The 24026-nt window shown below is 58.1% G+C and overlaps 2 protein-coding genes across 2 annotated transcripts; both read right to left on the reverse strand.

Moving 5' to 3' along the window:
• Positions 1–580: 580 nt before the first annotated feature.
• Positions 581–6617, reverse strand: KLK10 (kallikrein related peptidase 10). Its single transcript, XM_084905348.1, has 6 exons — positions 6519–6617; positions 5920–6036; positions 4981–5161; positions 3692–3966; positions 3148–3281; positions 581–1195 (listed from the first exon to the last, which is right to left on the reverse strand). Exons 2-6 carry the CDS (start codon positions 6020–6022, stop codon positions 1043–1045), a joined length of 846 nt encoding a protein of 281 aa, XP_084761474.1. The 5' UTR covers positions 6023–6036; positions 6519–6617; the 3' UTR covers positions 581–1042.
• Positions 6618–9597: 2980 nt separating this feature from the next.
• LOC311633897 (transmembrane protease serine 9-like) lies at positions 9598–23298 on the reverse strand (the record flags this gene model as incomplete). Its single annotated transcript, XM_084906903.1, has 13 exons — positions 23149–23298; positions 22844–22899; positions 21937–22096; positions 20774–21033; positions 19174–19307; positions 18039–18176; positions 17820–17875; positions 16553–16808; positions 14747–14828; positions 13943–14099; positions 12485–12750; positions 11492–11628; positions 9598–9750 (listed from the first exon to the last, which is right to left on the reverse strand). The coding sequence occupies exons 1-13, from the start codon at positions 23175–23177 to the stop codon at positions 9598–9600; spliced, it is 1884 nt and encodes a 627-aa protein (XP_084763029.1). The 5' UTR covers positions 23178–23298.
• Positions 23299–24026: the final 728 nt, after the last annotated feature.

Consider the following 24026-nt stretch of genomic DNA (forward strand, 5'->3'; position numbering starts at 1 on the left):
TTTAAAAAATAAAGAAATTTAAAAAATTGTTCCCCTACATTTCAGAGGGAGGCCCCTTTTTGGGAACTTAGCGATTAAGGTGAGGAGCATTCCCCTGGCCCCAAAGGCTGGGGTGGAGATGGGGTGATGTCTCTTGTGTCCCAGTGGCCCCAGGAAGACAAACAAGGTACCAAATGGCTAAAAGCAGGGCTAGCCCTAACGGGTATGGCTCAGGTGATAGAGCGTTGGCTTGTGGACTGAAGGGTCCCTTCCTCTCTGTAAAAATCAATAAAATATAGTTAAAAAAATAATAAAAGCCAGGCCAGCTCCTGCTGTCCAGGACCGACTGGTGTTGGTTGGACCCAGGTGTGGGACATAATGGGAGGAGGGAAGGAGATGGTTGGGAGGGTGGGGAGGTGTTTCACAGAACTTCTGAGGGGAGTGGGCCATGTGACGTTCCCATCAGCCCTGAGGAATGGGGACACCTGGGGTGTGTGTGTGGGTGGGTGGGGGGTGTGTGGAAAGAATAGGATTGGGGACCACCCCTGTGCTTTTCTCTCCACAACCCAGAGTCACACACGTTGTCACCAGGACCTGTTCACGGATCATACCGCCGCCACATGCTGTGTCATGCTTTATTGAGAATGACCATCGTGATCTACACACGGACACACATGCTGTGTCCCGGTCTCCTCACAACACGTCTACGAGGTAGGCACTTCTTTGTCTTCATGTCCCAGGTGGACACGGGAGCCCAGAGAGGTTTCTGGCTTGCCCGAGGTCACACAGCAGAGAAGCAGATAACCTCTCAGAGGCTGGCTTCCTGGCTCTCTCTCTCTCTCTCTCTCTCTCTCTCTCTCTCTCTCTCTCTCTCTCTCTCTCTCTCGAGCTCCCGCTTCCTGCACTCCAGTGGGGAGGAGGAGGAGGAGGAAAGAGGAGAGGATGGGTGGCAGAGCTTTGGGTGGGGCGAGGGGGGACCATCCAGCGACCATACAGGGAGGATGTGAGACGCGGAAGGAGTCTCGGGTCAGGAAGGATGTGAGATGGGGAGGGAGCAGCAGGGTCAGTTGGAGCGGATGGTTTTCTCGATCCAGGAGGTGTATTTGCAGATCTGCGTGTAGACGGCCGGGTGCTGGGCCGAGCCGCAGGGGTAAACGCCCCAGGAAAGGATGCCCTGCAGGGTCTCATCGCAGACCAGGGGACCCCCGGAGTCACTCTGGGGGGAGAAGAGGGAGGAGAGGTCGGATACATACACCAGTGTGAGGGAGACTGCGGTCGTGGTGGGGGAGAAAGAGGCTAGGATAGAGAGGAGGTTGGGGTGGGGCTGGCACTGGGTAGAAAGTGGGGTGGGGCCCTAGCAGGTTTGGCTCCGTGGCTGGAGCATGGGCCTGTGGACTGAAAGGTCCTGGGTTCAATTCCAGTCAAGGGCACGTGCCCGGGTTGCAGGCTTGATCCCCAGGAGGGGGCGTGCAGGAGGCAGCCGCTCAATGATTCTCTGATTCTTTCCCATCGTTGCTGTTTCTCTCTCTTCCTCTCCCTTCCTGTCTGAAATCAATGTATACACTGAGTGACCACATTATGATGATCTCTGAACGCATTCTGGCCACTCAGTGTCTATCCTATATAATAAAAGGCTAATATGCAAATTGTCCCCTCGACCAGGAGTTCAACCAGCAGGCAGGCTGGCCAACCGCCCATGTCCCCTCCCCATGGCCAGGCTGGCCGGACCCCACCCATGCATAAATGCATGCACCGGGCCTATATATGTGTCTATATATATACATGCGTTCAAAGATCATAATAATCTGGCCACTCAATGTATATATATTTTTAAAAATAAAGTGGGGTGGGAAGGCGTGGCTTTGATCGTGGGCTATGGATGTTGGATCCAGAAGTGAGAATGGAGGTGTGATGGAGCTGAGATTCTAGCTCCTGACAGGGAAGGGGGTGGAGACAAAATTATATAGAGAGATGGGGTGGGGAGTTAGGATTGGCTTGGGGATGGGGATGAAGTTCAGGATGGCCTGGGAAGGGGGCAGGCCTGGGGTCAGCACTGGATGTAAGAAGATGGGCCTGGTTTGGCTCTAGCCGCTAGAGCATCGGCCTGTGGACCGAAGGGTCCCGGGTTCGATTCCGGTCAAGAGCGCATGCCTGGGTTGCGGGCTCGATCCCCAGTAGGGGGCGTGCAAGAGGCAGCCAGTCAGTGATTCTGTCTCACCATGGATGTTTCCATCTCTCTCTCCCTCTCTCTCCCTGAAATCAATAAAAAATTTATTTTAGAAAAAGATGGGCTTGCCGAAACTGGTTTGGCTCAGTGGATAGAGTGTCGGGCTGCCAACTGAAAGGTCCCAGGTTCGATTCCTGTCAAGGGCATGTATATTGGTTGCGGGCACAACCCTGGTAGGGGGTGTGCAGGAGGCAGCTGATCGATGTTTCTCTCTCATCAATGTTTCTAGCTCTCTATCCCTCTCCCTTCCTCTCTGTAAAAAATCAATAAAATATATTTAAAAAATAAATTAAATTAAAATTAAAAAAAGATGGGCTCAAGGAGGTAGGGTAGGGCGTGAGGACGTGCATGAAAAGGGGGCTGTGGCATAAACCTGACCAGCTCAGGGGTGGCTATAGGGCAGGCCGACCGACACAAAGACTGCAAGAAACCTCATAGGATGGGCGGATCGCCAGTTGCTAACTGGGCAGGCCATCGCGGGTGGTCGTGTCCCAGGCCTTCAGCTTCCTTAGCAAAGAAAGACACCCATCTTCACCTTCCTCAAAGCCTGCCCATCCTTCTCATGCATCTACAATAAGGTGACCAGACGTCCCGCAGTCCCGATTTTTAACAATTTGTCCCGCATCCCGTGGTGTTTTAAAAAAGTCCCGATTTCCATGGCGGTCTCCCTTTCTGGCATGTCCTCAAAGTTTTGGCTCCGATAACCCATAAAATTTGCAAATAGGTTTGGACCACGTTTCGTTGACAGGGATGAGGCTGAGGTGGGGGTGGGGCGTGTGGGGCGTGGGGATGATGAGGGCCTGGGGGGTTGGGGATGAGGGCGGACCCTCTGCTCCCCCATCACCTCCCTCTGTTCACTTCCCCCTCAGACCCAGGAGCCAGGACTCCAGCCCCTCCTCCCTCAGACTCAGGGGTCCAGGCCCTCCCCGCCCAGGCCCTACCTGGCAGGGGTCCTGGCCCTGGTCCAGGCCCGCACACATCATGTTGCTGGTGACCACGCCCGGGTAGAAGACCTCACACTCCCGGGGGCTCAGGATGGTGACCCCGGAGCAGCTCAGGCCCTTGTTGTACCTCACTGATGGGAGAGAACAATGGGTTCTCCCGGGTCCAGCCCCAGTGCTCCCAGGCCCGGAGTCCACACACCCAGACTGTTCCCATCCCAGGCCCCAGCCCCTCCTCCGTCAGACCCAGGAGTCCAGGCCCCCAGCCCCTCCTCCCTCAGACCCAGGGGTCCAGGCCCCCAGCCCCTCCTCCCTCAGACCCAGGGGTCCAGGCCCCCAGCCCCTCCTCCCTCAGACCCAGGGGTCCAACCCCTCCTCCATCAGATCCAGGAGTCCAACCCCTCCTCCCTCAGACCCAGGAGTCCCTGCTCCCAGCCCCTCCTCCCTCAGACCCAGGAGTCCAGGCCCCCGGCCCCTCCTCCCTCAGACCCAGGAGCCCCGCCCCAGGCCCCTCTTGCCCAGGATAAAGGGCCCCAGCTCTTGCCTCTCCGGTGGGCCGTTGTGCCCCAGCCAGCCACCTGGCACTGGTCGCCAGGCTGGGCGCAGCGGTAGGGCATGCGCAGGGTCTGAATTCGCTGCCCGAGCACGGCCGGCCGGGCCAGCTTCAGCAGCATGAGGTCGTGCTCATCCGTGCGCCTGGGCAGGATGGGGCCTGAGCCGTGCTGGTACTTGGGGTGCACGATGGCGCGCGTGGTTCTGCGCAGCTGCTCGCCCTGCAGGAGCAGCAGGTGGTCGTCCCCAACGCGAGCCCACAGCGGCCTGGGGAGAGAAGAGCCACAGGGAGGCAGAGCCTCTGTGAGACGGAAACAGGACTCTGAGTCCCTGGGAAAGAGGCACACAGGCAGTGGGCTGGACGCCTGGGTCTGAGGGAGGAGGGACTGGGGGCTGGACGCCTGGGTCTGAGGGAGGAGGGGCTGGGGGCCTGGACCCCTGGGTCTGAGGGAGGAGGGACTGGGGGCCTGGACCCCTGGGTCTGAGGGAGGAGGGGCTGGGGGCCTGGACCCCTGGGTCTGAGGGAGGAGGGGCTGGGGGCCTGGACACCTGGGTCTGAGGGAGGAGGGACTGGGGGTCTGGACCCCTGGGTCTGAGGGAGGAGGGGCTGAGGGCAGGGACACCTGGGTCTGAGGGAGGAGGGACTGGGGGCCTGGACCCCTGGGTCTGAGGGAGGAGGGGCTCAGGGCCTGGACCCCTGGGTCTGAGGGGGGAGGGGCTGGGGGCCTGGACCCCTGGGTCTGAGGGAGGAGGGGCTGGGGGCCTGGGCTCCTGGGTCTGAGGGAGGAGGGGCTGGGGGCCTGGACCCCTGGGTCTGAGGGGGGAGGGGCTGGGGGCCTGGACCCCTGGGTCTGAGGGAGGAGGGGCTGCGGGCCTGGACTCCTGGGTCTGAGGAAGGAGGAGTGAGTCGAAGAAAAGAACTGGGGACATGGGAGGGTCCCTGACCCCACCTTTCTGCCTCCCTCCACAGGGATTCATGAAATGAACAATTTCTTTTAGTGCTAAATCATTGGCCGCTGTCTGCTGCATGCATCTCTCTACACCTGAATGGAACCGGGTGGGAAGGACTCTGGTGCAGGGAGGTGATGGATGGGCCCCAAGATGCCGAGGACCGCACTGCCCCCTGGCGGCCACTGCGCAGCCCAGCTCGGCCTGACCCCGCGCGCAGCCGGGACAGCACCAGACCCTCCAATGCACCCCGGGCTCCCCCCCCCCCCCGCCCCTCCCTCGGGTCTGCCTCCACCGCCACCCCCGCGCCGTCCCGGGGAGCCCGCTCCCTACCGGTTGGCCCCGCAGTGCGCGGCCGTGAGCACCCAGCTCGGGGCCACCAGGACCCCGGCGCAGTGGAACGCGAGGCCGCGGAACAGGGACACCTGCCAGGGCTGCGAGCCGCGCTCACACGGGGCGCTGGCGGCTTGGAGCTCCAGAGCCGTGGCGTTCTGGGGGGGCACCGCCCCTGCAGCTGGGGGGTGGGGAGGGAAAGGAGGGGGCGATCAGAGCAGCCGGCGGCTCAGGGCGGGCAAGGGCTGGGTCTGGGGTCCGAGCCGCGGCCAGGACGGGACGGAGCAGGGGGTGGGGGGTGTCTAGAGGGGGCGCAGGCAGAACCCGGGAGAAAGTGGAAATTGGGGGGCGCGGGGAATGCGGGGGTGACGCGGGAACCCTGATGGAAGTGACGGGAAGGAAAGGGACGTGGAAGGGGAAGGAGGCGGGGGCGGGCGGATGGAGACAGGGCACCCGGCGGGTTGGGATGGGTCTGGAGGGGCAGGGAGGGGCGGAGGGGGCGGGGCTCCGACCCGGGTAGCGCGGGTTGCGGGGTATAAGGCGTGGGAATAGCGAATCGGGCAGGAGCGGGCGGGGGGGGGGGGGGGGCGCTAAGGCCAGACTGGGGACCCAACAGGGCGGAGGGAGGAGGGGGACCGGGACCGGACAGAGCCAGGGTGAGGGGACTGGAGGAGCGCACCCCACCTGGGGAAATTGGGGGCGAGGAGAGGGCGCGGGAAGGAAAGGGGGTGGGGGCATCCCCGGCAGAGCTAGACCTGGGGGCGCTGCTGGGGCTGGGGGCAGGGGCCTGCTCGGGACGGCTGGCTGCGCGCGGGGTCCCTGGCCCGGGTGGGAGCGGATGCAGGGGTGCAGGTGGGCGGGCCGGAGCGGATGCGGGGTGGGCGGTGAGAGCTCCCTCTCCCGCCGCCCCGTCCCGGTGCCTCCTGACCCCCGCCTCACCCCACAGTTGCGCCATCAGCAGCGGCAGCAGCAGCAGCAGCTGGGCCGGGGCCCGGGCGCCCGGGGAGGCGGGGAGGTGGAGGTGCAGGTGCTGGGGTCTCATGGCCAGGACCTGGGCTGGGGGTGGGGGGTTTGGGGAGGAGGCTGGTTAAAACAGGTTCCCTAACAAAGACCCTCATCCCCATTCCGCCTCCCATAACCTCAGCCTGCCCCTTATCCCCCCAGCCTGCCCCCCATAACCCCAGCCTGCCCCCCATCCCTCTTAGCCTGCCCCCATCCCCCCCAGCCTGCCCCCATCCCCCCAGCCTGCTCCCCACCCCCCCAGCCTGCCCCCCACCCTCCCAGTCTGCCCTCCATCCCCCCAGCCTGCCCCCCATAACCCAAGGGGCAGGCGGAGGGGCCATTCGGCTTGGACAGCGGTCATGGGCACAATTATCTTAATGATGCTCCTCCTGCGCCTCGGGGAGCACCCTCCTGGCGGGGCTGCCCTGCACCTCCTTCCCCGTGAGGCTAGGGGGTCTGGAGGGAAACCAGGCTCCAGCAGGGCTCTGGCCCAGGGTTCGGGGTCCCAAACCAGAGTGGGGTGCACCTGAGCTTACCTGGTTGTCGTGAAGGAGGAGGAGGAGGAGGAGGAGAAGGAGAAGGAGGAGGTGGTGACCCAGAACTGTTCCTGCTGGTCCTGTGGGCTGCTGGATCCTCTGCCCAGGGACCCCTGGCCTGGCCTTCCCTTTTAACCTCCGAGAGCCCGGAAACTTCCCCACCCTGCCCCCGGGCCTGGCCCCCTCCCTTTCCCTCTCCCTAATTATTCCGTGGGCGCGGCTGGCATTCCACCTGGGCCTCAGATTCCTGCTCTGGGAGGGGCCGGGACACGGGCTTCTCCCACCGCCCCAAACACCCCCTTTTTTGGGGGTCCTGGCTTCCTTGGGGGTGTCCCCCGGTCTCCTTGTTCCAAGGAGTCTTTCTCACATGGGGAGAGAGGGTGGCCTGGGAGCGCGGGTTCGAGAGGAGTGACAGAGAGCAGGAGAAGAGAAAACACACGAGGAGACACAGACCTGGGGACAATAAACAAACAGGGAGACCTGGGAAAAAAATAAATAAACAGGGAAACGCATACCTGGGTGACCACGTCAGAAAAGCCAGCAGGTGGCCGGGGAGAGAGGGAGGCAGAGATAAGAGAGGCTTGAAGGACAGCGTAGGAGCTACAGAGACAGACACTCAAAAGGATCAAAACAGGAAAAGGAAAATGGGGAGACAGAGGGCGAGGAGGTGGAGACAAGGCCCAGAGGGGTGCTCTGTGCTGGAGTCCAGCCCCATCCCCCATTTCCCCCATCCCCTGCCCCGAAGCCAGAGCGCTGGTTGGTCTGTGCCTTAGTGACAGAGCCCGTGTGCTGCGGGAGGGAGGGAGGCAGGCGGGCACTCTCGGTCATCCCCATGTGTGGTCCCTTCATGCCTTCCTGACAGGCAGGCCGGTGAATCACCACCAGAGGCTGCTAGGGGTGTCCACAGCCCCGCAGCCAGCTTTCATCCCCATGTGTGGTCCCTTCACGCCTTCCTGACAGGCAGGCCGGTGAATCACCACCAGAGGCTGCGAGGGGTGTCCACAGCCCCGCAGCCAGCTTCCTCCTTTCGGGGTGAGGGCTGGGAGGCTCCGAGAGAGGGCCGTGACTCAGGGGAGGTTACCAGCGAGTCCGCCTAACAACCGGGAGGCCCCTGTTCCGGCTCCCGGCGCTTCCTCCTGGTGCCGGCCACCTCCCTCCCCTGCCAGGAGAGCAGAACCCTGGGAAAGAGCCCAGTAGCGCTGGGCTGTTGATCCAGCAGCTTCTCCAGCTCCAGAGGAGCGAGTTCCTTCCGCTCTGCTCAGCGTCCTTCAGGCGAACTTCCTGTGGCCACAAGGTGCTCCGTGGGTGCTGCCCACCCAGGCGGCCACCGGCCACCCGTCCGGCGTGTCCCGTGGGACGGAAGAATGGCATTTCTGGTTTCATGTGATTTTCATGTAGAGTCACACCCGGCCGGCGTGGCTCAGTGGTCGCTGGTTCGATTCCCAGTCAGGACACATGCCCAGGCTGCAGGCTCCATCCCCATCCCCATATGGGGCCCTGTAGGGGGCACCCGATCAGTGTCTCTCTCTCTCTCTCTCTTTCTCAAGGATGTTTCCAGCTCCCTCGCTTCCCAACTCTCTAAAAATCCACGAAAACGAAACTGGTTTGGCTCAGTGGATAGAGCGACAGCCTGCGGACTGAAAGGTCCCGGGTTCGATTCCAGTCAAGGGCATGTACCTTGGTTGCGGGCACATCCCCGGTAGGGGTTGTGCAAGAGGCAGCTTATCCATGTTTCTCTATTATCGATGTTTCTAACTCTCTATCCCTCTCTCTTCCTCTCTGTAAAAAAAAATCGATAAAATATATTAAAAAAGAAAACTTATTTTTTTAAAGCCGCATGTGGTTAGTGGCCAACGCAGTGGTCTGCAAACTCATGAGTCCACAGAGCCACATATCCACAGTGCAACGACTGGAATTCCTTTGGAGAGCCAATTTTTTAAAACGTAAACTTCTTCTAACGCCGCTTCATCAGCATAGACCGCCCAGGCCGTGGTGTTTTGTGGAAGAGCCACACTCAAGGGGCCAAAGAGCCGGTTTGCCGACCACAGGGCTAACGTATTGGCTTGCGACCTCTTACGGAGGTTGGAAACGAAGCAACTAGAGCTCCCTTTTGCCCAGTGTTCACTGTGGGTACACAGACCCGCCTCAGGTGCTGGGGTCCGAGGCGTAAGCGTGGTGTGACAGCTAAGGAGACAGAGGCAGTAGGGCTCCATGAGGAAATCACCCCGGTTTCAGACTCCCGGCTTTTCTACTTACTGGCCGTGTGACCATGAGCCAGTGACTTCATTTCACTGTGCCTCAGTCTCCTCATCTGCAAAATAGGTGTAATAATCTATAATAATAAAAGTGTGATGTGCTAATTAGAACTGACAGCCAAACGACCCTTCAGACGTCATTCTGGATGGCCTTCCAGACGAAGCCACAGCAGCGGTGGGCCGAGGCAGAGGCGGTTAGGGGTGATCAGGCAGGCAGGCAGACAGGCAGGCAAGCAGGAGCCAGCAGTCCTGGATTGCAAGAGGGATGTCCGATTGCGAGAGGGTGAAGGCTGGGCTGAGGGACCCCCTCCCATGCATGAATTTCATGCACCGGGCCTCTAGTAGTAGTAGTAGTAGTAGTAGTAGTAGTAATAATAATAATAATAATAATAATAATAATAGCTAGACCCCCTTAGGCGTTGGTGCAGGGTTATGTTCATTTGTACATGTAAAAGCCCTTGGACCGGGGTCTGGCACCCAGTTAAGCACTCAGGAGAGCCATCCATGTCCTAGATCTTTATTGAAATCGTGTGCCAGGAACTGTCTTTGGGATGAGGGGGGGGGGGATACATACAACCATGAACCAAACAGCTACCCCGTCATCACTCCCAGAGTCCCACATTCATGAATTCCGGTCTCGTTCGCTCGGACAAGCTGCTTATTGTGCGTCGGCATCGATCCGGCCGAGGAAGCCCGGAGGACGAGGGAAGGGGTCCGGACCCAGACCCAGGCTTCGTGAGGAGCAGAAGGAACAGGCGGCACATCACCACGCACACACACACACGGAAGGGATGTGGGGGGTGAGGCTGGCGAGCTGGTGCCAGCTAGTTGTTCTTCATCGTCTCGTGAATCCAGTCCACGTATTTGCAGACCTTGGTGTAGACGCCGGGCTTCCTGCTGACGGCACATGGGTCCTGGCCCCACGAGATGATGCCTTGGAGAGACCCATTGCAGACCATGGGGCCTCCGGAGTCACCCTGGGGACCGGGAGAGAGAAAACCCGTCAGCGGGAATGAGGGGCCTCGGGGGAGGGGAAGGTGCTGGGTGCGGGATCAGGGAGAGGTGGGGGGATGGGGTGGGGTTCGCGTGTTGGAGACTGTGAAATGTAACAATATTAGAATAGTAGATGTGCCAGAAGAGGCAAGAAAGGGAGAAATGAATAAAGAAGGTGTTTAAAGAAATTAAGGTAGAAAACTTCCCTAACCTGGTAAAAGAAAAAGTCACACAAGTTCAGCAGGCACAGAGAACCCCAAGCAAGAAGAACCCAAACAGACCCAAGCCAAGACACATCATAATTAAAATCCCAACAATTAGAGAGAATCTTTTTTAAAAAAATATATATTTTATTGATTTTTAACAGAGAGGAAGAGAGAGAGATAGAGAGCTAGAAATGTCGATGAGAGAAAAACATTGGCCAGCTGCCTCTTGCACACCCCCTACCGGGGATGTGCCAGAAACCAATGTACATGCCCTTGACCGGAATCGAATCTGGGACCTTTCAGTTCGCAGACCAATGCTCTACCCACTGAGCCAAACTGGCTTCGGCGCAAAGAGAGAATCTTAAAGGCAGCAAGAGAAAAGAAAACTGTTACCTACAAAGGAGTTCCCATAAGGCTGGCACATGATTTCTCATCAGAAACTCTACAGGCCAGAAGGGAATGGCATGAAGTACTCAAGGTAATGGAAAGCAAGGATTTGAGACCAAGATCACTATATCCAGCATCCAAATAGACGGTCAAATAAAGATCATGGAGGAAGGGGTTGGGGATGAGGGTGGAGTTATGGGTGAGAGCAAAGATGGGGTTGGGGGTAGAAAATGGAGTTGGGGTCCGACTGGCATGGCTCAGTGGTTGAGCATCCATCGACGAACCAGGAGGTCACGGTTCTATTCCCAGGTGGTGGGCTCGATGCCCGGTGTGGGGTGTGCAGGAGGCAGCCCATCCATGGTTCTCTCTCATCACTGATATTTCTCTCCCTCTCTCTTTCTCCCTTCCTTCCTCTCTGAAATCAATAAAAGCATACTTAAAGAAATAAAAGCATACTTAAACCTAACCAGTTTAGCTCAATGGATAGAGCATCCGCCTGCGGACTCAAGGGTCCCAGGTTCGATTCCGGTCAAGGGCATGTACTTTGGTTGAGGGCACATCCCCAGCAGAAGGTGTGCAGGAGGCAGCTGATCGATGTTTCTAACTCCATCCCTCTCCGTAAAAAAAAAAAAAAAAAAAAAAAAAAAAAAAATATATATATATATATATTTTAAAAAAGCATATTTAAAGAAAAAGAAAACCCAAAAACTGGTTTGGCTCAGTGGATATAGCATCGGCCTGCAGACTGAAAGGTCCCAGGTTCGATTCCGGTCAAGGGCATATACCTTGGTTGCGGGCACATCCCCAGTAGGGGGTGTGCAGGAGGCAGCTGATCAATGTCTCTCTCTCTCATCGATGCTTCTAACTCTCTATCCCTCTCTCTTCCTCTCTGTAAAAAAATTAATAAAATATATATTTAAAAAAAAAAAAAGAAAATGGATTTCGGGATGGTTGGGATGAGCATAGGGAGATGGATTTGGGGCTACAGAGGGCATGAGCAGAGGGTGAGGGTAAAGCTAGGATGGGACTGGGAGAGGGGAAGGTGCAGGGGGTGCCGTTAGGGGAGAGGTGGGGGTGGCGGGTGCCCATGAAGACACGGCGGAGGCCGGAGACCCAGGCCCTGCCCTCTGACCTGGCATGAGTCCTTGCCTTCCTCCCGCACGCTGGCGCACACCATGGTGTCCGTGATGTTGCCCGGGTAGGCGTTCTCACACTCCCTGTGGTCGATGATGGTGATGTTGGCACATCGCAAGCTGTGGGGCAGGTGCACTGTGGAAACGGCAGGGAGGGGTGTGGAACACGAGAGCCGCCTGGCTCCATGCCCTGTCCCTGTGCTCTCTGACAGCCCGCAGTCATGTCCTCGCTGCTCTAGACACAGGACCTCTGGTGGGTGAGTGGGTGTGAGTGGGTTCTCATTTTATTTTATTATTATTATTTTTTTAAATATATTTCATCGACTTTTTACAGAGAGAAAGAGAGAAGGATAGAGGGTTAGAAACATCAATGAGAGAGAATCATCGCTCAGCTGCCTCCTGCACGCCCCCTACTGGAGATGTGCTCTCAACCACGCTACATAACCCTTGATCAGAATCGAACCTGGAACCTTTCAGTCCGCAGGCCTGACGCTCTATCCACTGAGCCAAACTGGTTTTGGCGGTTTCTCATCTTATAGAGAAAACCAAGGTTGACAGAGGTGAGGCCGCTTGCCTACGGTCCTAGGGCAAACAGCAAGTGTGGGCCTGGGACTGCACCTCTGTCTGAGTCGAAGGCCCCAAACACCTGTCTCCAGCCCATTCCTAGGCCCTGACTTCCCACGCCTCCTTCCACCTGATCCCACCTGATCCCACCTAAAGGTAGCCCCCTCTTGGATCACTAGGACCCATGCGGGCCCCAACTCCATGTTTCACCCTAAGCCCCATCTTTGTTCTCACCCATAATTCCAGCCTCATCCCCAACCCCCTCCTCCCTCATCCCCAACCCCCTCTGTGAACCCCACCCCAAAAGGTAGGGCCCTCTTTGATCACTAAGACTCTTCTGGTCTCTCCCCCACCTTCCTCAGTGGTGACCCCTCCCCCCTGCACCCCCACGCCCCCCGCCCCTCCCCCCAGCCCCGTGGAGCTCCTACACTGGGGGCTGGAGGTGGTGCCCCAGCCGGAGATGAGGCAGCGGGTGCCCGCGGCCACGCAGCGGGAGGACAGCCGGAGGGGCCGCACGGCCCAGGTGATGACGGCCGGGGACGCCATCTTCACCAGCATGATGTCATTGCGGTGGTCCTTGTTGGGGACGCTGTTGTTGAAGTCGGGGTGCGGGAAGGACTCGGTGGCCCTCCGGGTCTGCTCCCAGCCGTCATGCCGCTGCAGGCTGTGCATCCCCAGGTGCACTATGTACTGGCTGAGGGGGGAGAGGGGGCAGTCAGAGGTGGGAGGAGGAGGAGAGATGGGAGGTGGGGCCAGAGGCATGGGGTTTGGCCGGGGGGAGCAGGGGGGCGGGGGATTGCAGGGGGAGAGACAGAGGGGAGTGAAGGACCACACCTTCACTTCCAACCTCACCCTTGGGTAAGGTGCCCAGATTTTAACATTGGTAAAGCGGGACACCATTGATTGGGGAGGGGGGGAAGGGGAGAATTCTTGATGAAAAACTTGGTCTCTATGGAGCAACAAAAATTTTCATAGAATGCAAAAATGGTATTGTAATATATATATTTTTTAAAAATTCAACATAAGTACAATTTATAAATATAATAAATAAAAAACATTGTGTATAGTGTTATTTTATCCTTTGGCATATTTCTCATTTGAGTGAATTCTAACAACTGGTCAACAAGGCGAACTTTGATAAGCAGTTCTCGGTAGTCAGTCCTCAACAGTTACTTGTCAAGATTAAAGTTTAACATTATAAAATTAACAAAAATAGCCGAAACCGGTTTGGCTCAATGGATAGAGCGTCGGCCTGCGGACTGAAAGGTCCCGGATTCGATTCCGGTCAAGGGCATGTACCTTGGTTGCGGGCACATCCCCAGTAGGGGGTGTGCAAGAGGCAGCTGATCAATGACTCTCTCTCATCGATGTTTCTATCTCCCTCCTCTCTGTACAAAATCAATAAAATATATTTTTTTAAAAAATTAACAAAAATAACATAACAACTCCTGTCCTGGCTAAATAGCCACATGGCCGCCGAAAACCGTATATTCCCTTCCCGTTCTTCCGCCATTCCCTAGCTTGTCGTGCATTCTTTCCAAAAAATCGGGATTTTTTTTTTTTAAACTTTGCGGGACGCGGGACAAATTGTTAAGAATCGGGACTGTCCCGCCAAAAGCAGCACATCTGGTCACCTTACCCCTGGGTCCCGTCGGAGCCCCCTTCCAAAGTACATCCCCACCCAGCACCCAGCACCGGCCCCATCCCCAACCCCATCCCAGTTCCAATGCCGGCCATTCTTCCTGCCCCAATCCCCAGGGGCTCCCCATCACCAAGGCCTCTGTACCCATCTCCCCCCAACCTTTCTCACCCCATGCACATGCTCCCCGCCTCCACCAAGCCCCTCTCCAGCCCCCTCCCGGCCCCGCCCCAGCCCCCGCACCCACGGCTTGAGGCAGTGAGCCGCTGTCAGGAGCCATTTGGGGGCGACGAGGGTTGCCCCGCAGAGCATGCGGGTCTTCTGGTACAGAACCACCTGCCAGGGCTGGGAATGAGGAGGACACTCGTACCCCTTGATGATCCTCGTCTCTCCCCCTACATGCCCTGGAGGGGGTGGGGGCAAAAGAGGGGGCTCAGGCATGAGAGGACTCCCAGGACAGCGGGATGGGGGGCGGTGTCTGGGCCCCCTCCACCCCACCTGGTGTCCCGCTGAGATGCACTGTTTGGACAGGCCGGGCCTTGGATGATTGACATGGCAGTTGGCCAATAGCCACTGTCCTAAGCTCTTTGCCTCCCACTCCAGCCCGGAGGCCCTGGCCCCACCCCTGGGGCCCTCCTGGACCTCTCCCCATTCTAGCACATAAAGGGAGTGACAGCCGAAACCGGTTTGGCTCAGTGTTATAGAGCGCCGGCCTGTGGACTGAAGGGTCCCTGGTTCGATTCCCAGTCAAGGGCATGTATTGCGGGCACATCCCCAGTAGGGGGTGTGCAGGAGACAGCTGATGGATGTTTCTCTCTCATCGGATAGAGTTTCTAACTCTCTATCCCTCTCTCTTCCTCTCTGTAAAAAATAAAATCAATAAAATATATTTTAAAAATTAAATAAAGGGGGTGACCAAGGTCTCATTCTGGCTCATAGACCCATGCGGATGCCCTCTGGGTTATTCTAGACAGGGAGAGGGTTGGGGGTGGGGGACCCCTGGAGGTTGGAGTAGGAGAGGTCCCTTGCCCTTCCCCATCGCCCACCGTACCTGTCACCAGAGCAAGCAGGAGTAATGGCAGAATCGTCATGGCCTGGCAAGGGGGGGAGAGGACGGCAGGCCCCAGGTACTTCTGGAAGCAAGGAGGGAGCCCATGGAGGGACTGCGGGCTGGTTCCTGCCCGTCCCCCTCTCCCTCGCCTGCCCTGACAGCCCCCAGGGGAGAAACAGCAGGGCGAGAAGGATCCCCTCGGTCTGTCCCTCACAGCACCCCGGCCTTGTCATGAATCTCTGGAGGTGGCCTTGGAGGGGCCAGATCTCAGATAGCAGCTGCTGGCGGCCCCAGGAGGCTTTGCCTGGTTTCACCTTGACCTCTGAACCCCCCAAGGTTCCCTTTGTAGGATTTGAAGACATAGGCTGGGTCCTCTGGCCTTCTGGGTCCTCTGCACCCCACCCTCCTTCTCCCTGCCCACCGGAGAGCTGGCCGGGCCCCAACAGCTTGGGGCAGGAGGGAAAAGGGACCTGGTACCATTCAGGAACCACCCTCAGGGGGACATGAACCCTTCACAGGCTTTCCTGGGGGTGCAGGGTGGGGGTCCTTGGCCAGAGATGATGTTTGGGGACCCTGCCCTGCTGCACCCTAGACTCTTGGAAGGGCCCTGGACGGAGCTGGGAGGGGCTGGTCCCAGGAAGAGCCCATGTCCTCAGCTGCCCTGGCCAACGGGGGCAGAGGTGGAGGGCCGGACTCAGGGACAGAGGCTGGGACAGAGGCCAGAAGTCACGGAGGAGGTTGGCGGTGGCGGCCGGTGGGAGAGGCAGAGAGAGAAACATAGAGGCCCTCCTCCCCGCCTCCCCCTGCCCGGTCCCCAAGCCTAGGACAGAGCAGAGGGAGAAACAGTGGCCAAACCAGGAGGCCTGGTGCTCCCTGTCTGCCTGGTACCACCTGGATGCCGGGCCTTCTTTCCCCTCCCAGACTCACAGGCTCTGGAGCTGGGGCTCCGGGGACCCGCGGTGGCGGTGGTGGCGGTGGTGGTGGTGGTGGCAGCTGTGACAGGCTGGGGCAGGCTGGCAGCCGTAGGGGGTGGCCCGGATGACTGGGCCTCCCAGCCCTGCCTTACTGCCTTGGGGGCGGGGTGTATGTCAGGGGGGGGCCCTACCCAGACGAGGCGCAGGGCCTGGACGACAATGCCGCCCGCCTGCCTGCCTCTGTCACCTCCTAAGCCCCTCTTCTCTCTGCTGGCTGCTCAGGGTTCCTCCGGCCAGCCAGTCCATCCACCTGCCCACCTGCCTCCCGCCTGCCTCCTGTCCTGTGGCTCCGAGTCTCTCTCCCCTCCCCCGTCGCCGGCCGCCTCTCTGTAATTCTGTCGTCTCTCCGGTGTCTATGGCTTTCTGTCTCCCTCAGTCCCTGTTTGCATCTCCCAGGCTATGTCCTTGGAGCCTGTCTCTGGCTGCCTCCTCCCTCCCTCCCACTGTCCGTCTTTCCCTTCCCCTCCCTCTGCCTCCTAACCCTCTTCTGCCTCATCTCCTCCTGGGCCCGCCCCTCCCTCCCCGCAGCTCGAGCCCCCATGGGCCCCTGGCCTCCTTTGGGCCCCTCCCTTTCTCCATTCCCAGGCAAGGGGGAACTGGGGCGTCCCAGAGGCGGGGCTGTTGCCAGGCGCAGGGGCAGGACAGGAGGGTGGGGGAGGCAGGTCGGGGCCTGTGGGAGTCAAGGCCCGAGAATGGGAAAATGAGGGCTCCTCTGTGCCCCCTCCCCCTTCCCTCTGTGCCCATCCCACCCCCTTCTCTCCATGCCACCGAGTCTGAGTCCATGGGGAACCCCCTAGCCCCAGGGGCCTCGGCATCCAGCTGTGGCACTTACTGGCTGTGTGACCTGGGTCCGACGCCTTCCCAGACCCCAGCCACCTCGGTTTCCGGGTGAGCAGAGTCGAGAGACAATCCCCGACGTCTCCGGGCTTGTGTTTATCGGGCCGATCTGCTTCCTGTCGTGCCCTCCCCGCTCCTCTAACCAGATGCGGAGCAGGATTGCCAGGTAGGCCTGGGTGCTGCCAGCAGCCAGCCCTGGCCCCGGACCGCGGCTCTGCCTCTGGCTTAGCGTGCTGACGTGGGACCGGGGACTCCACCCCGGCGAGGCTCAGTTTCTTCATCTGTGACCCGGAGGGGTGTGTGTGTGTGTGTGTGTGTGTGTGTGTGTGTGGAGTGGGGGACAGGACGGCCCTGCCTTGGGGGGGTTGGGATGAGGAGTTCGAGAGAGCCAAGGACAGAAGGTTCTCTCTCAGCCCGTGTTCCCACGGCTGTCAGGATCACACCTCAAATTCCTCTTCCAGACAAGTTCTCCCTGCACCTCCCGGAAAGGCCTTGAGGACAGACCCCAAGGGGCTGGGCAGGACACATTCAAAGACATAGGCTGGGTCCCCTGGCCTTCCAGGGCTGCCTGCACCCCGCCCTCTAAAACAAACCCACATGCCACGTGCAGTCGTTAAATAATAGAACGTGTGGCCCTCGCCGGTGTGGCTCGGTGGATAGAGCCTTGGCCTGCGGGGCTGAAGGGTCTCAGGTTCGATGCCGGTCAAAGGCATGTGCCTTGGTTGCGGGAGGCAGCTGATCGATGTTTCTCTCTCATCATTGAGGTTTCTAACTCTCTATCCCTCTCCCTTCCTCTCTGTTAAAAAAAAAAAATCAATAAAATATATATTTTAAAAAATAATAGAACGTGTGCTCGACTCCAGCAGAAGCAAGTTGCCATTGGCTGGTTGGGGAGGATATTACATTTTATGGGCGTTTAATTCAGTGGTCACGGATTTTGATTTCACAGTTGTGGTTTGCTATTTTGCAACCAGTAAGTCCCTCCCCACCTCCCTTTTTTTTCAGGTCCTTAAGCGTATGAGCCCTTGGAAAGCTTATAAGGGCTTGGTTCCTGTTCCTGTGGTGTCCGAAAAGGTCCCTTATTTTTATTGTTATAAGTAACTTGTTCTTCTCCATTCCTGTGGGAAAACCCTCCGCATTGGAGATCCCCATTGCTACACCAGTGAGGAGAGGAAGGAAGGAGCCCTCCCTACAGGCAGACAGTCAGACAGACAGACACACACCACCCCTGGGCGAGTCGTATTTATTCCGAGGGGTCCCACACTCCCTCCTCCCCGAACCGAGGGTCTTCGGAGGGGGCTGGCTGGAGGTGGGAGTTCTGGGGAGGAGATGTCCCAGACCAAGAAGAGTGAGAGCTGGGGATTGACGATGGAGGGGGGGGGGGGCGGGAAATTGGCCCCTCCGGGGGGTCAGAGGGGCCCCCCAAGCCGAGGAGCGGGGGAGGGGGGAGGTAGAGGGAGCCCTCAGTTGTCCTTGATGACCCCCAGGATCCAGTCCACATATTTGCAGATGTTGGTGTAGACCCCCGGGATGCCTTCTTGGCCGCAGGGCCCCACGGACCCCCAGGACACCAGGCCCTGAAGGACGCCTCCGCACACCAGGGGGCCGCCGGAGTCACCCTGGATGGAGAAGGGGGGGAAAGGAGCAAAGGCCTGAACAGGGGAGCAATCCTGTTGCATTTGTCCTCTCCCCAGCCCATGTCTGGGTCTTGAGGACAGTGCTTCCAAACCTGGTGGCCAGAGAAAGAGCATGGCCCAGTGCCGGAGGGACAAGAGCCAGGACTGACAACAGGGAAGAACACACTGTTCCCAGACTCAGGGAAGGTGGGCGGGTCTCCACGCAGGGTAGAGAACAATGGCAGGGGCCCTGACAAATGAGGGAAGAGGGTGTGGGCACCCACAACCAATCGGAGCAAAGGAGGGCGGGACTCCATAAACAGTCCTCTGAAGGGCAGGAGGCTGGGGCCCTTGGCCAGTGGGGTGGGGCAGGCCTTCTCTCTGGAGGACCCAAGAGGGCAAGGTAAGCAGAATGTGAGGCTGAGAACTCCCCAAAGGGTAGAGAGTCCCCTTAAGAACAATGGCAAGGGCCCTGACCAATGAGGGAAGAGGGTGTGGGCACCAACAACCAATCGCAGCAAAGGAGGGCGGGACTCCATAAAGAGCTCTCTGAAGGGCAGTAGGCTGGGGCCCTGGCTGGTTGGGTGGGGCAGGCCTCCTCTCTGGAGGACCCAAGAGGACAAGGTAAGCAGAATGTGAGGCTGAGAGCACCATCACCCCCTTTCCTGCCTCCATCCTGGAATCTCTCACCTGAGCCAGTATCAACCGAAGAAGGAGGAAGGTGTGGGGAAGACTCAGAACTGGGGAGGGAGTAGGTTACCTACCTGAGCGCCCCACATCCTGCTGCTCCTTCACTCTCCCCCATTTCCCTCTCTTCTCTCTGCCCACCCGCCCTCTCTCTGTCCTCCGTTCCCTGGCTCTTCCTCCTGTTCTGTCCCCCTCCCTCCTGCTGGGCCTCCCCTCTTCCTGACCTCATCTCTCTCCCCTACCCCCTTTCCCTGACTCACCCTCCCCATGTCCCCCTCCTCCGCCCCCTGCTCCCCATCCCTGCACTGCTTACCTGGCAGGCATCCTTTCCCATATTGCCGCCCGCACACACCATATTGTCTGTGATTCTCCCGGGGAACACGGCTCGGCAAATGGTGCTGGAGACGATGGAGATGTTGAGGCACTGCAGCTTGTCTGGGAATGGGCCTGGGGGAGGAAAATGGATGCTGCTGGTCCCTCCTCTCGAGGAAGCTCGGTCCACAACCACGCCCTATCCCCTCCCTGTGACCTCCCCTGGAACCCTCCAACCTCCAGGCTTCAGATGGATGACTTGACACCATCATGACCTTTGACCCCAGCCTATTGGAGTTCCGGGACCTTTAACCTCTAACATCGAGTGTCCTAACGCTAGACCCTCTGTGTGCCTCTGACCACAGATACCGTGAATCTGGACCTGGCCTCCTCTCATTTCAGGTGCTGTGTGACCTTCGACCTTCAGGCTTATTATCATCTTTTGATTCCCAACTTGGACCTTATGTCTTCTATCTCCTGACCCTGTATTCCCGGTCTTCACCTTACAGTTCAGCCTCAGTTCTGCTTCCTCTAAGTCACTGGTCTCTACTCCAGGGTGACCTCTGGTCCGAGGTTATTTGAACCCTGACTCCCTGACCTGCCTCCACACTCTACACACTGTGGCTTTTGGTCCCAGACCGATGACCTCTAATCTCCATACTGAGACTGTGGCCAGCTTCTGCAACATGTGGGTCCTATGGCCTCAACTCTTCAATGACGTTGACCAACCCCTGATCCTATTTTTATACTGGAGGCCCAGTGCACAAGATTCATGCATGGGGGCAAGGGAGGGTGTCCCTCAGCCCAGCCTGCGCCCTCTCCAATCTGGGACCCCTCGAGGGATGTTCGAGTGCCCATTTAGGCCCTCTCACAATCCAGAACTGCTGGCTCCCAACTGCTCGCCTGCCTGCCTTCCTGATTAACCCTAACCGCTTCTGCCTGCCAGCCTGATCACCCCCTAACCACTCCCCTGCCAGCCTGATTGATGCCTAACTGCTCCCCTGCCAGCCTGGTCACCCCTAACTGCCCTCCCCTGCAGGCCTGATCATTTCTAACTATCCTCCCCTGCAGGCCTGGTCACCCCTAACTGCCCTCCCCTACAGGCCTGGTTCCTCCCAGCTGCTCTCCACTGCAGGCTTGATCGCCCCCAACTGCCCTACCTAGAAGGCCCAGTCCCTCCCAACTACTCTCCCCTGCTGGCCATCTTGTAGTGGCCATCTTGTGTCCACATGGGGGCAGCCACCTTGTGTGTTGGAGTGGACAGTCAATCTGCACATTACTCTTTTATTAGATAGGATATGACTTTTGCTCCAGTCAGATGATCCCCGACAGCACAGCACTCTGACCTCTGACCTCCAACCACACCTTCCCTGACCCAGGGCTTCTGACTCCATATCCAACCCCTTAAGCCACTTAGACACTCAAGGCCTGACCCACCATGATCTCCAGCCCCAAACTATCATCCTGCCGCTGGACCCTTTAACCACCCTTCCCCCTGAGATGGTGTGACTGCTGACCTCTCACCCGACACCCAGACTTTTGCCCATTTTGACTCCCCCCCCCACCCACCCCCCCCCGCAGCCACCCCAGGGCCGGCTTACTCCACGGCCGGTTGGTGGTGCCCCAGCCGGAGATGTGGCACTCGGTGCCAGCGGCGGCGCAGGAGGTGGGCAGGGCCAGGGGCTGGACGCTGCGGGTCAGGCGGGCGGGGGTGCCCAGCCTCAGGAGCCGCAGGTCGTGCTCGTGGCTCCTCTGCGCGCCCTTGTAGCCGGGGTGGGTCACGGAGAAGTAGCTGCGCCGGATCTGCTCGGTCCAGTCCAGGTGGCTGAGGCTGTGCTCCCCCAGGCGCACCCAGTACCTGCTGGGGGGTCACGTACGGTGGCTCAATAGGCTCAGCTCTCCTGCCTCCGGCTCATCATCATCTCCGTCCCTCATTCGTTCACCCTTGTTCTCTAAGGTGCTGGCTCTCAGCCCCCTTGGTCTCTATCTCCATCACCCCGGTCCCCCACCCCATGCTCCTGCATCTGTGTTCGCTTCTGATTCTCTCTCTTTTTAAAAAAAAATATATATTTTTTTTATTGATTTGTTACAGAGAGGAAGAGAGAGGGATAGAGAGTTAGAAACATCGATGAGAGAGAATCATCAATCAGCTGCCTCTTGCACACCCCCTACTGGGGATATGCCCACAACCAACATACATGCCCTTGACTGGAATCGAACCTGGGACCTTTTAGTCCACAGACCGACACTCTATCCACTGAGCCAAACCGGTTTCAGCTCTTTTTTTTTTTTTTAATTTCTTTATTGATTAAGGTATCACATATCTGTCCTCAACCCCCCCATTCCAATCCCCCACCCCTCCCCATTCATGCCCCCTCCCCCCTACTGCCCTTGACCACTGGTTAGGCTCATATGTGTGCACACAAGTCCTTTGGTCGATCTCTCCCTTTTATCCCCACCCTCCCTTTGAGGTCCAACAGTCTGACCCATGGCTTCTTGTCTCTGGGTCTGTTCCTGTTCATCAGTCTATGTTGTTCACCATTTCCCCTAGATGAGTGAGATCATGTCCTACTGGAAATATACTTCTAAGAATCAAAAATGTGCCGAAACCAGTTTGGCTCAGTGGATAGAGTGTCCCAGGTTCCAATTCCAGTCAGGGGCATGTACCTTGGTTGCAGGACCATCTCCTTTCTCCCTGACACTCCCTCCCCATCGCCCTCCTCGGCCCCCTCCAGGAGGGAGCCAGACTGGGGGAGGGGCTTACCTGCCGCTGCAGTGGGCAGCCGTGAGGACCCACCTCCGGTCAATGAGGACCCCCCCACAGCGCAGGTTGGCACCTTCAAACAGCCCCACCTGCCAGGGCTGCGAGTGAGGGTTGCACTCTGTGCCGTTATAAATCTTCTCCGAGGCCCCGTGGCCGAGCCCTGAGGACGGGGGTATGGGCCAGAGAGAGGGTGTCAGAGACCCGCACAGGCTGTGAGTCAGAGACAGGAAGGGAGAGACACGAAGATGCTGAGACACACAGAGAGAGAAGGAGGCGAGAGGAAGACCAAGCCAGGCACAGGGAGACATCTCAGGATGGAGAGCAAAAGACAGTGCTACCCCCAAGGGATACAGAGAGGAAGAGGGAAACAGAGGTGCTGATAGATGATAGATAGATGATAGGTAGATAGACAGATGATAGACAGGTGATTCATAGATGATAGATAGATAGATGATAGATAGATGATTCATAGATGATAGATAGATAGATAGGTGATAGATAAATAGATGATAAGTAGATGATAGGTAGATTAATGGTAGCTAGCTAGACAGATGATAGATAGATGATAGACAGATAGATGATTCATTGATAAATGATAGACAGATAGATGATTCATAGATAAACAGATGATAGATGATAGACAGATGATAGATGATAGATATGTGATAGATGATAGATGATAGACAGATAGATAGATGATTCATAGACAGACAGATAGATAGATAGATGATAGAGAACTGAGACTGTGTGCAGGAAGAGATAAAGGGGAGATGGATGAAAAGATGCGGGCAGGGTGAGAGGGCCCTGGGATGGGAGCTGGAGGTGAATGGAGGCCAGAGCTGAGAAGGAGAGATGGGGGTCCCCTCTTGAGGGAGGGAGGGACTCGCCTTCCTCCTGGGGAACTCACCAATAACACACAGGAGCACAAGAATGCTGGGCCCCATGGCTGACCACCTCCAGGTTCTGGGAAAGGGTGGTGGATTCTCAGAAATGGCTCTGTCCTTGTCCTCCCTCCCTACCCCTCTCTCTCCCTCCCTCAATCCCTTCCTCTCTCCCCCTCCTTCCTTCTCTCTCTCTCCCCATTCCCTACCCCCCTCTCTCCCTTCCCCCTTCCCCCCCCCTCTTCCTCCTCCCTCATCCTTCCAAGGTCAGCTCCATACACAGGGAATGCCCCCTTCCCCTCTCTCCCCGCCTCCCGCTGTCCCCCTTCACCTTGTCTCTCTGCCTGCTGGGTGCTCCATGTGGCCTTGACCGGTCCAGCCTGCCCGTGTCTGTTATCTCTGTCAGCCTACCTGCCTGTGTTGTCACCTGCGGCCAGTCAGTGCTCCCCTGTCCACCTGGCTTCTCAGCCACCTGGCATGCCTCCCCTCCGCCAGCCCGCCTGTCCCTCTGCCCTGGACTGGCGGCGGGCACAGCTTTTAACTCTCTTCCTCCCAGCCCATTCCATTTCCTGGTTGAGGGAAGGGGACCAGGAAGCCACGGGGTGGGGCGCCCAGTAATCCCCAACAGCGCTTCCTCACGCTGCTGGCATGTAAGTAATGGGGTGTCACGGCTGGTTCCCTGGAGAAGGGGAGCTGGGGACAGGTTCGGGCGGGCTCCGGGGGACAGACCCCACCCCAAGCCGTCTCCTCTCTTCTCCGAGCTGGCCATCAGCTCCCCCGCCCCTTCCAGCTGGCGGCTCCAGGTGATGTGGAAGCTGGGTTCTAATCCCAACCCCAGTGACACCCAGGCTCAGGGAGGGCGGGCAGTGCGCAGGGCCCCGGGCCCCTCCCCACACTGTGCAGGGAGAGAGCAGGAGGGTGGATGTGAGAGGCAGGAGGGCCGAGGCAGACAGGAGCTGGAGGAGAGAGAAGGGGAGGGGAAGGAAGGGATTTCACAAGAGGTGACGGAAGGGACAGGAGACGGTTTCCACCCTGGGTTCTGTGGAAGTCCGATTCTAACCGAATTTTTTAACTTTTTATTTATTGGTTTGAGAGAGAGAGAGAGAGAGAGAGAGAGAGAGAGAGAGAGAGAGAGAGAGAGAGAGAGAGAGATCATTCATTGTATTTAGGTATTCACTGGTTGATTCTTCTATGTGCTCTGACCAGGGA

This window comes from Pipistrellus hanaki, assembly GCF_964339955.1.
Source record: "Pipistrellus hanaki genome assembly, chromosome: 15".
Lineage (NCBI taxonomy): Eukaryota > Metazoa > Chordata > Mammalia > Chiroptera > Vespertilionidae > Pipistrellus > Pipistrellus hanaki.